At 35.8% G+C, this 12,292-nt stretch overlaps 1 protein-coding gene across 6 annotated transcripts in view; it reads left to right on the top strand.

The window, feature by feature from the left end:
• PARP4 (poly(ADP-ribose) polymerase family member 4) overlaps positions 1-12,292 on the top strand; it is a 117,058-nt gene that overhangs the window by 94,309 nt on the left and 10,457 nt on the right. For all 6 annotated transcript variants that reach the window (XM_086715567.1, XM_086715564.1, XM_086715559.1 and 3 more), the window contains one exon: positions 2,269-2,368. In XM_086715567.1, coding sequence (XP_086571693.1) covers positions 2,269-2,368 — 100 coding nt within the window. The remainder of the gene's footprint in view (positions 1-2,268; positions 2,369-12,292) is intronic.

The raw sequence follows: 12,292 nt of genomic DNA, 5'->3' as shown, positions 1-12,292 counted from the left end.
AAAATTTTCCAAAAAAAAGTCAACAATAAATACAGTGTGCTTGATAATGGTATTTATCTATCTAGTTTTAACTGTTAGGCTAGAATATCATGCAAGTGAATGTTAATATTCCTCAGTTGAAAGTTAATCATCCCTGAACAGGTCATGGGGTAAGACCTTGATTTCCTAGGTTCTAGAACAGGTGAATTGCAATTATGTAAATTTCCCACTTTCACGTAGAGGACGAGAGCTGTAAGTATACTCTAATTGTTTTCACATATGGTCTTAGGAATATCACTCAACATGTAAGACTGTGTGAGAGCTTATCATTCCATTTGTGAAGCTAATAAACACTAAGTAAACTTAGTTCCTGCGCTGGTACTAAGACCCAGCCTCATATCTGTAATTATTTGGTTTAATGTAAAGTAGTTTAGTAAAGTGGAAACGCAACTTGATTTAGTGTAAGACTAAATTTGAGCCGCGGTTAGTACTTTGTGATTTGAGGCAAGTCGGATAACCTTTCTGAGTCTCAGTTTCTTCATCCATATACTGGGGATAATAATAGTGTCTGCCTCATAGAGTAGTTTTGAGGTTTAAACATGATCATAACAGCTGTCCAGCTTTTTTTTTTTTTTTACCTGGAAGAGTGTCCATGAAAGTAGTGTAGGAAGCAGTACAGCAGATGCTGCTGTCTCTGGGCCCTGGAGCCAGACCAATAGAGCTTACATGGTGCCTCTGCTGCTTGTTAGTTGTCTGACTGTGGACAAGTTACTTAACCTCTCTGTACCTCAGTGATCTCATCTGCAAGGTGGGTATAGTAATAGTCTCTCCATAGGAAGTGGCTAAAAAGATTGTTTTTCTTAAATCTAAGCACCTAGGGGGGCGCCTGGGTGGCGCAGTCGGTTAAGCGTCCGACTTCAGCCAGGTCACGATCTCACGGTCCGTGAGTTCGAGCCCCGCGTCAGGCTCTGGGCTGATGGCTCGGAGCCTGGAGCCTGTTTCCGATTCTGTGTCTCCCTCTCTCTCTGCCCCTCCCCCGTTCATGCTCTGTCTCTCTCTGTCCCAAAAATAAATAAAAAAACGTTGAAAAAAAATTAAAAAAAAAAAATCTAAGCACCTAGGACTAGTTTAATACTAGTTGGCACATACCAGTGCTGTTATTTTTCAAATTATTGCCATAGAGTCTGTGTACCTGCCTATGACCTCATCCACCTTTCTGCTTTCTGTATTAGCTCCTCTGGGATCTGAAGTTGATATACTTTAAGGTCAAGATCCCCATGTTCAGGCTTATGACCACCTCGTAATATGTAATAAACATCAGCCTTAAAAGTAGAGACTTAGGGATGTTTGGGTGGCTCAGTTGGTTAAGCGTCTGACTTCAGCCGAGTTCGTGATCTCATGGCTCATGAGTTCGAGCCCTGCGTCAGGCTCTGTGCTGACAGCTCAGAGCCTAGAGCCTGTTTTAGATTTTGTGTCACCCTCTCTCTCTGCCCCTTCCCTGCTCATGGTCTATCTGGCTCTCTCAAAAATGAATAAACATTAAAAAAAATTTTTTTTTCAAGTAGAGACTTAGCTGGGGTGGGCAGGGGACAGTAAGGTCATTTTAAAGAGCATATTCACCGTAACTATTTTATATTTAGTAAAAATTTGTCATTTTCATATTTTGGACTTCATAAAGGCACATTTTTAATATTGAACAAAAGGAATCATGCTACTTAAAAGTTTGAGAAACATTGGTTCAAAGCATTACTAGAAGAAAAAATTCATAACACCATTTTTTAAAATGCCTGCACATGAGTCTCTTTCCAGACTTTTTATAAGTGCCATCTGATACATACTGTCCATAGTGTTTTTGAGATTCCTAACAATACTATGTCACTAGTGTATGAAGAACTTTGACTTAAACTTTTTTTTCATTTTTTAATATTTTATTTATTGTTGAGAGACAAAGACAGACAGAGCAGGGAAGGGGCAGAGAGAGAGGGAGACACAGAATCCAAAGCAGTCTCCCTTCTTGGAGCTGTCAGCACAGGGCTCAACCCCATGAACTGTGAGATTATGACCTGAGCCAAAGTCAGACGCTTAACTGACTGAGCCACCCAGGCGCCCCTGAAGAACTTTGATTTTAAAAATAATAAAAATTATAATAAAAATTTTTTACAATACAAATTTTAGAAATGTCTTAATAAACTGAATTTAAATAATTGGAAACATTATTTATTACATAAATTCTTATGTATGTGATTAAATTTCAAAAATGTGGCTTAAATTTGCTTTTTTATTTCATAGGATGGCTTCTGGAAACTTACATCAGAACTGGGATTTATTTTAAACCTTAATACAAATATTTTAAACAGCTTTCTTGAACAAAAAGGCATTAGATCTCTAGGTAAGTCACCATTTTTCTATTAATTAAATGGCATGCTCTTAACTGTTGTAAATTTTGTTGTAAACTAGTATACTAATATGATAATTATGTAAGTTACATATGAGTGGAATTATATTTGTTAACCATCAAATGAAACAAGAGGACCAGTTTCTAGTCATATCTTTACCACTAACTAGGGTATTACCTGTGTAAGTTAATTAGCATAAGTAACAATAACTTCTGTTTTAAAAATCCAAAATTTCAGTAGCTTAACACAAAGATTATTTTCTTGCACATATCACAGTCAAATAGTAGTCAGCAGGAAAATTCCACTCCAAGTTTTCATTTACAGGCCCAGGCTCCGTCCATATTGTGGCTCTACCATTATCAAAAGTGTCTTTATTATTTTTTTTTTATTATTTTTTTTTTTTATTTTTTTTTTCAACGTTTATTTATTTTTGGGACAGAGAGAGACAGAGCATGAACGGGGGAGGGGCAGAGAGAGAGGGAGACACAGAATCAGAAATAGGCTCCAGGCTCCGAGCCATCAGCCCAGAGCCTGACGCGGGGCTCGAACTCACGGACCGCGAGATCGTGACCTGGCTGAAGTCGGATGCTTAACCGACTGCGCCACCCAGGCGCCCCAAAAAAAGTGTAAAAAGAACAATATACATGACCAAGTGGGATTTATCACAAGTACACATGGCTGGTTCAACATTAGAAAATCTATCAATGTGATCCATTACATCAACAAACTAAAAACAAAAAAATTACATGATTATACCAATAGATTCAGAAAAAGCATTTGAGAAGATCCAATACTCATTCATGCTATAAAATCTCAGTAAACAAAGTATTGAAAGAGCCCAAATGTCCATCAACTGATGAATGGATAAAGAAGATGTGGTATACATGTACAATGGAATATTACTTGGAAATCAGAAAGAATAAAATCTTACCATTTGCAACAATGCAGATGCAACTAGAGTGTGTGTTATGCTAAGCAAAATAAGCCAGTCAGAGAAACACAAATATCGTATGATTTCACTCATATGTGGAATTTAAGATACAAAACAGATGAACTTAGAGGAAGGGAAGCAAAAGTAAAATAAAAACAGAGAGGGAGGCAAACCATAAGAGACTTTTTTTTTAATTTTTTTTAACGTTTATTTATTTTTGAGACAGAGAGAGACAGAGCATGAATGGGGGAGGGGCAGAGAGAGAGAGGAGACACAGAATCGGAAGCAGTTTCCAGGCTTTGAGCCATGAGCCCAGAGCCCGACGCGGGGCTCGAACTCAGGGACGGTCAGATCGTGACCTGAGCCAAAGTCGGATGCTCAACCGACTGAGCCACCCAGGCGCCCCATAAGAGACTCTTAAATACAAAAAACAAACAGGGTTGCTGGTGGGGTATTGTGGGGAGATGGGCAAAATGGGAGGTGAGCATTAAGGAGGGCACTGGGTGTTATATGTAAGTGATGAATCATTAAATTCTATCCCTGAAATCATTATTACACTATGTGTTAACTAAAACGTGGATCTAAATAAAAATAAATTAAATAAATAAATAGATAAATAAAATCTCAGTAAACAATGAATAGAGGAGAACCTCTTCAACTAAAGACTATCTATTAAAAACTTACAGCTAATATTATGCAAAATGGTGAGAATATAGAAGCTTTTCCATCAAGATCAGGTACAAGACAAAGATTTCCCCTCTCTCCACTCCTTTTTAATATTGTACTAGAAGTCCTTGCTAATGCAATAAGGCAAGAACAGAAAGTAAAAGATCTACAGATCAGGAAGGAAGAAATTAAAATTTTCTTTGTTTACAGATGATATGATTGTTGACGATTCAAAATAATCAACAAAAAACTCTTGGAACTTAACTGGAATTAAAATTAAAACTTAAAAAAAAGAAGTCTTAATCAGATTTGCAGCATGACCCTGATACCAAAACCAGACAAGGACACTACAAGAAAAGAAAATTACAGGCCAATATTCCTGATGATTACAGATGCAAAAATGCTCAACAAAATATTAGAAACTCAAGTTCAACAATTCGCTAAAAGTATCATGATCAAGTGGGATTTGTTCCAGGGATGCAAGGATGATTCAACATCTGCAAATTAATCAACATTATATACCACATTAACAAAATGAAGGATAAGAAAAATCATATGATCATCTCAGTGGATACAAAAAAAGCATTTGACAAGTCTTTTTTATCACTTATGTTAAAAAGTATTCTCAACAAAGTGGGTATAGAGGGAATGTTTCTCAGCCTAATAAAAGCCATGTTTGACAGGCCCACAGCTAACATAATATTCAGTAGTGAAAAGCAGAAAGCTTTTCCTCTAAGATCAGGAGCCCAATGATCTTAGGCAAGGATGTCCACTATCCCCATTTTTATTCAACACAGTATTGGAGGTCCTAGTCAGAAAGAGGTCCAATGCAAGAAAGAGAAATAAAAGGCATCAAATCAGAAAGGAAGAAATACAACTATCACTATTTGCAAACTGACATGATAGTATATATAGAAAACCCTAAAGACTCCACCACAGAACTATTAGAACTAATACACAAATTAAGGAAAATTGCAGGATACAAAATCAATACACAAAATCAGCTGTGTTCCTATGCGGTAATAATGAACTATCAGAAAAAGAAATTAAGAAAATAATCTGATTTACACGTTTCAAAAAGAATAAAATACCTACGAATAAATTTAACCAAGGAGGTGACAGACTTATACATAAAAAGTATAAGATACTGATGAAAGAAATTAAAGTAGACACAAATAAATAGAAAGCTATTCCATGCTCATGGATTGGAATATTGCTTAAATGTTCATACTACCCAAAGCAATCTACAGACTCAATGCAATCCTTATCAAAACTCCAATGGCATTCTTCACAGAAATAAACAATCCTAAAATTTGTACAGAACCACACATACCCTCTCTCTCTCTCAAAAGAAACCAAAAAAATCCCAAAAGAAGTCAAGTTTTTAAAAAGATTGATAATAATCACAAAGTTCTTGCATGAGTGAACAAAAAGAGAAAGAAGGCATTATAAAGAATATTAAGAATAAAAGAGGGTAGTTAATGAAAAGTGGTAGAGAGATTTAAAGAATAATAAGATCTTATGAACAGCCTTATGCCAATAAAGCTTAAAACTTAGGTGAATTTTCAGAAAATATTAAATTTACCACACCCAACTAAAGAAAAAATAGAAAGCTTGAATAATTCTGTAGTGATTAAAGAAATTAGTTTAAAACCTTCTCACAAAGAAAACAACACTAGGTTGAGATTATTTTACCCCATTCTTCTACCAAATATTCAAAGAACAGATAATTCCAACCTAATACAAAATATTGTAGATCTTAGGAAAAATATGAGAATACTTTTCAGCTTATTTTACTAACATAATTTAATTTAAAAATATGACAAAGATTGCAATAGCATCAAAAACAATAAAATACCTAGGAATAAATTGAGCAAAAGATATGCAAGACTTGTACACTGAAAACTATAAGATATTAATGAAAGAAATTTTAAAAGATCTAAATAATGGAAGAATGTCACATGTTCATGGATTGGAAGCCTTAATATTGTTAAGATAGCAATACTCCCCCAAATGATCTACAGATTCAATCCACTCCCTATCAAAATCTCAGATTACTTTCTTGCCGAAATTGACAAGCTGATCCTAAAATTCATATGGAAGACCTGGAATGGCCAAAACAATCTTGAAAAAAACAAAAAACAGGAGGAGTAACACTTCTCAATTTCAAAATTTAAGGAAAAACTGCATTAATCAAGACAATGTGGTAATGGCATAAAGGTAGATGGAATGGAATCAATGGAATAGAATTGACAGTCCAGAAATAAGCCTCTTCATTATGGTCAGTTGTTGTGTGACAAGGATGTCAAGACAATCCAAGGGGAAAGAACATCCTTTTCCACAAACACCTGGCACTGGAACAACTGGATATCTAAGAAGCAAAAGTGTGAAATTGGATCTCTTTCTTCCAAATATAAGTTAAAACTATTCATCTCCTAGAAGAAAACAGAAGTAAATCTTCATGACCTTTGATTAGGCAATGGTCTCTTGACACTGAAAGCACAAAAGAAAAATAGACAAACTAAACTTGATCAAATTTAAAATTGTATATGTAAGGTATGCCTCAATTAAAATTTTTTGAAATTTTGTGTGCAACTGAAAAATTAAAAGACAACACAAAGAATGGGAGAAAATGTTTGCGAATCACGTATCTGATAAGGGACTGGTATCCAGAATATATGAAGAACATTTAATTCAGTAATAAAAAGCTAAATGGTACAATTAAAAAGTAGGCAAAGGATTTGAATAGATATTTCTCCAAAGAAGACATACAAATGGCTAATACAGACCTGAAAATATGCTCAACCTCATTAGTCATCAGGGAAATGGAAATAAAAACTATAGTGATGTACTACTTCATACCCACTAGGGTGACTATAATTTAAAAAAAAAAAAAAAAAAAGAACACCCATCAAGGGTGAAAAGATGGACTTTCAATCGATGGTGATGGGACAACCAAACAATAAGAAAAAAGTACAGTTTGGCCCTTTACCTCATACCATACTCAAAAATTCCAAATAGATTGAAAACCTAAGTATTAAAAAACAAACAAAAATTTTGGAAGAAAATACTGGAAAGAATCTTTTTGATTTTAGGACAGGTAAAATTTTTTTTTAACTTTTTATTTTTAAGTGATTTTAGCCTTGCAGAAAAGTTCAAATATAGTACAAAGAATTCTCATATACCCTTCACCTAAATTCTCCAGATGTTAACATTTGGAAGTACTTAACTTATCATTCAGAGAGGAATTTTCAATGCAAAGAAAGGCACAAGCCATAAAGGAAAAGATTAATAAAGTAGACTACATACATCAGCCATGCCTTTTCACCAAAAATAAATAAAATTTAAACTGTGAGAAAGGCATACTATAAACTAGCCTAAAGACACATATAAACAGCATATAAACAAGGTACAAACCTTGTGATAGAACTGAGTGATAAACACAAACATTAGCATAGTGGTAGTTTCTAAGAGGGAGAACGAGAGAATATGATTGGGACATAACTCACAGACACTTTCAAGGTAATGATTATATTCTGTTTCTTAAAATGGGTAGTTGGGTGACTACTATAAAAAACAAACAAACAGAAAATAACAAGTATTGGTAAGGATGTAGAGAAATCGGAACCCTGTGCACTGTTGGTGGCAATGTAAAATGGTACAGCTGCTATGGGAAAACAATAGAGTGGTTCTTCAAAAAATTAAAAATAGAATTACCATATGACTCAGCAAATTCCATTTCTGGGTATATAACCAAAAGAGTTGAAAGAAGGGACTCAGAAATATTTGTACACACATATTCATAACAGGATTATTTGCAATAGCCAAAAAGTGGAAGCAATCCAAATGTTCATTAATGGGTGAATGAATAAAGAAAATGTGATATATACATACAATGGAATATCATTCAGCCTTAAAAAGGAAGGAATTCTAATCCATGCCATAACATGGATGAGCCTCAAAAACATGATGCTAAGTGAAACAAGCCAGTCACAAAACGACAAATACTGTATGATTCCACTTGATTCCATATGATTCCATACGAGATACCAAGAATAGTCAATTTCACAGAAACAGAAAGTAGAATGGTCGTTACTAGGGGCTGAGAGGAATAGGGGATGGGGGAGTTAGGGTTCCAGAGATAGATGGTGGTGACCGTAACACAACAATGTGAATGTAGTTAGTAACACTGAACTATATACTTTAAAATGGTTAAGATGGTAAGTTTTATGTTATGTATATTTTACTAGTCTTTTAAAACAAAAATAATACATAAATGGGCAATTCATACTTGAGTGTTTGTTATTTATACCCTATAAATACATTTAATTTTTTAAAAATTTAAGTGTATACTTGAGAAGATTTGAAATTCATTCTCAAGAAACATCAGGCTTAAGGCTCCTGGGTGGCTCAGTTGGTTAAGCATCCAGCTTTGGCTCAGGTCATGATCTCATGGTTCGTGAGTTCAAGCCCTGCATTGGGCTCTGTGCTGACAGTGCAGAGCCTGCTTGAGATTCTGTCTCTCTCTCTCTCTCTCTGCCTTTCCCCCGCTTGCTCTCTCTCTCTCTCTCAAAAGTAAGTAATAAACAAAAAGAAAAATTAAAAAGAAAAAGAAACATCAGGCTTTGGTGATGAATTAGATGTGGACAGGTGAAAGAGAGTTTTCAGGCATGAGCATGGGAAGGGAAAACAACTGTAGATTGAGCCTACAAACACACTAATAGAGTTATGTTTTGGACATTTAAAATTTGAGATTCCTAGCAGACATTAGAAAGAAATACCTAGTTGGTTCTATGAGGCTAGAGCTCAGAAAGAGGTAAGAATTGAAAAAGACTTTGGGAGAACCATCAGTACTTAAAGCTATGGACCATGGGCATGTATGACATCACCTAAAGAAAGAGGGTTGCTAGAACAGAGAAGAGGGCTTAAGGCTGTCCTTGGGCATGCCAATAGTTAGTAGTCAGACAGAATAGGAACCAGCAAAGACATTGAGCAGAAATGGAGACACTGAGAAGAAACGGCCACAGAAATAAGAAGAAAGCTAGGGCATCTGGCATCACAGATGGCAGTGGGTAAGCTTTCTTTATGGATATACCTTTCCTATGGGTTTTCTCTATACTAATTTTTATATCTCCATATTACTCATGTTATTTTTCTGTATGTGTGTTTTTCAGCCTTTTTTCCTCTGGTATAGTTGCAAGATGTTTCATTTTTTTCTCTGATTTGGCTTTATATCTCTCTACCAAACTTTCCCTTTTATCCTCTTCTTTGTTTCTCTTTTATCTTTCCTTCCCCCTCTTAATTTATTTTCTAAGTGATTCTGATAATACTATTTAGGCATTTTATAACTTTATTATTTATGATGTTTTTAATAGAGATACATGTTGCTTGTTATTAATGTCATTTAAAAATTAGTCTATTTTTATATGTAATGCTTAAGATTTTATATGTAATGCTTAAAAAAAAGAACACACTAAATTAAACAGTCCCCATATTTTCTTTTGTCTCTGCTGATTTTCTTTGTGAGATAATGGATTGGTTTTGTTGTTTTATTTTAAAATTTTATTTAATTCTTTTTCCCTGTATTAAGAAAATGAGGTCTGGCAAAATCAACAGCAGAGTGCACACAACAAACACTTACCTACTGAAGTGCCAGGCCTTGGGCAGTGTATGACCCGTTTTAGTATAGTAGTACTCTCAGCTGCAAGACATGCTTTTCAAACACGCAAAAGACAGAAACTTAGCCAACATGACAAGATGGAACAATTCTCCCCAAAAGAAGAGTCAAGAAGAAATCACAGCCAAAGAATTGCTCAGAACAGATATAAACAATATATCTGAACAAGAATTTAAAACAACAGTCATAAGACTAATACCTGGACTTGAAAAAAACATAAAGCATAGAAGATACCAGAGAAAGCCTTGCTGCAGAGATCAAAGACCTAAGAACTAGTCAGGATGAATTTAAAAACGCTATAGCTGAGATGCAAAATAAACTAGATACAGTGACAGCAAGGATTGAAGAAGCAGAGGAGAGAATAGGTGAAATAGAAGATAAATTTGTGGAAAATAATGAAGCTGGAAAAAAAAAGGGAAAGGAAATTGCTAGATCACAAGGGGAGAATTAGAGAACTGAGTCCATGAAATAAAACAATATCCATATCATAGGAGTTCAAGAAGAAGGAGAGAGAAAAGGGGGAACAAGGTTTATTTGAACAAATTACAGCTGAGAACTGCCCTAATCTGGGGAAGGAAACAGGCATCTAAGTCCAACAGGCACAGAGAACTCCCTTCAAAATCAACAGTAACAGGTCAACACCATGACATATCATAGTGAAACTTGCAAAATACAAAGATAAAGAGAAAATTCTGAAAGCAGCTAGAGATACAAGGTCCTTAACCTACAAGAGTATACATATAAGGTTAGTAGCAGACCTGTCCACTGAACCTTGGCAGGCCAGAAGGGAGTGGCAGGAAATATTCAATATGCTGAATAGGAAAAATATGCAGCCAAGAAGCCTTTATCCAGCAAGCCTGTCATTCAGAATAGAAGGAGAGATAAAGACTTTCCCAGACAAACAAAAACTGAAGGATTTCATGACCACTAAACCAGCCCTGCAAGAAATTCTAAGGGAGACTGTCAGAGTGGAAAGCAGCAACGACTATAAAGGACCAGAAAACATCACCAGAAACATGCAATCTACAGATAACGCAATGGCACTAAATTCATATCTTTCAGTAATCACTCTGAATGTAAATGGACTAAATGCCACAAACAAAAGACAAAGGAGTCAGAATGGATAAAAAACAAGATACATCTATATGCTGCCTACAAGAGACTCATTTTAGACCTGAGGACACCTACAGATTGAAAATGAGGGGATGGAGAATCATCTATCATGCTTCTGGACGGCAAAAGAAAACTAGAGTGGCCATGCTTATATCAGACAAACTAGATTTGGAAACAGAGATGAAGAAGAGCATTATATTATAATTAAGGGCTCTATCCATCAAGAAGAGCTAACAATTGTAGGGACACCTGGGTGGCTCAGTCGGTTAAGCATCCAACTTCGTTTGGCTCAGGTCATGATCTCACGGCTCGTGGTTTCGAGCCCCACGTTGGGTTCTGTGCTGACAGCTCAGAACCTGGAGCCTGCTTCGGATTCTGTGTCCCCCTCTCTCTGCCCCTGTCCCACTCATGCTCTGTCTCTCTCTCTCTCTCTCTCTCTCTCTCTCAAAAACAAATAAACATCAAAAAAAATTTTTTTTAAAGAAGAGCTAACAATTGTAAATATTTATGCCCCTGACTTGGAATAACCCAGATATATAAATCAATCAATCACAAACATAAACCCATTGATAATAATACCATTATTGTAGGAGACTTTAATACTCCACTTACAACAATGGACAGATCATCTAGACAGAAAATCAACATGGTAACAAAGCCTCTGAATGACATACTGTACCAGATGGACTTAACAGATATATTCAGAACATTTCCTCCTAAAGCAACAGAATACATATTCTTCTAAAGTGCACATGGAACATTCTCCAGAATAGATCACAGTCTGTGAGTTCAAGCCCCGCATTGGGCTCTCTGCTGATAACTCAGAGCCTGGAGCCTGCTTCAGATTCTGTGTCTTCCTCTCTCTCTGCCCCTCCCCAACTTGTGCTCTGTCTCTCTCTCAAAAATAAACATTAAAAAAATTGTCCTGGGCCAGATGGCTTCCCAGGGGATATCTACCAGACATTTAAAGAAGAGTTAATACCTGTTCTCCTCAAACTGTTCCAAAAAATAGAAATGGAAGGGAAGCTTCCAAACTCATTCTATGAAGTCAGCATTACCTTGATCCCAAAGCAGATGAAGACCCAACAAAAAAGGAGAACTACAGGCCAATATCCCTGTTAAACCTGGATGCAAAAATTGTCAACAAGATACTAGCAAATTGAATCCAACAGTATATCAAAAGAACCTTCCACCATGATCTAGTGGAATTTATTCCTGGGCTGTAGGGCTGGTCCAATATTTGCAAATCAATCAATGTGATACACCACATTAATAAAAGAAAGGATAAGAAACACATAATCCTTTCAATAGTTGCAGAAAAAGCATTTGACAAAATACACCATCCTTTATTAATAAAAACCCTCAAGAAAGTAGGGACAGAAGGAACATGCCTTTACATCATAAAAAGCACATATGAATGGCCCATAGCTAATATCATCCTCAGTGGGGAAAACCTGAGGACTTTCCCCCTAGGGTCAGGAAAATGAAGCAATGTCCACTCTCATGCCTGTTGTTCAATATAGTGTTGGA

Source organism: Puma concolor, chromosome A1 (assembly GCF_028749965.1).
Source record: "Puma concolor isolate L17-30 chromosome A1, mPumCon1.1.hap2, whole genome shotgun sequence".
NCBI lineage: Eukaryota > Metazoa > Chordata > Mammalia > Carnivora > Felidae > Puma > Puma concolor.
The sequence above is the reverse complement of the archived record's forward strand: the minus strand, read 5'-3'. Positions and strand labels throughout refer to the sequence as shown.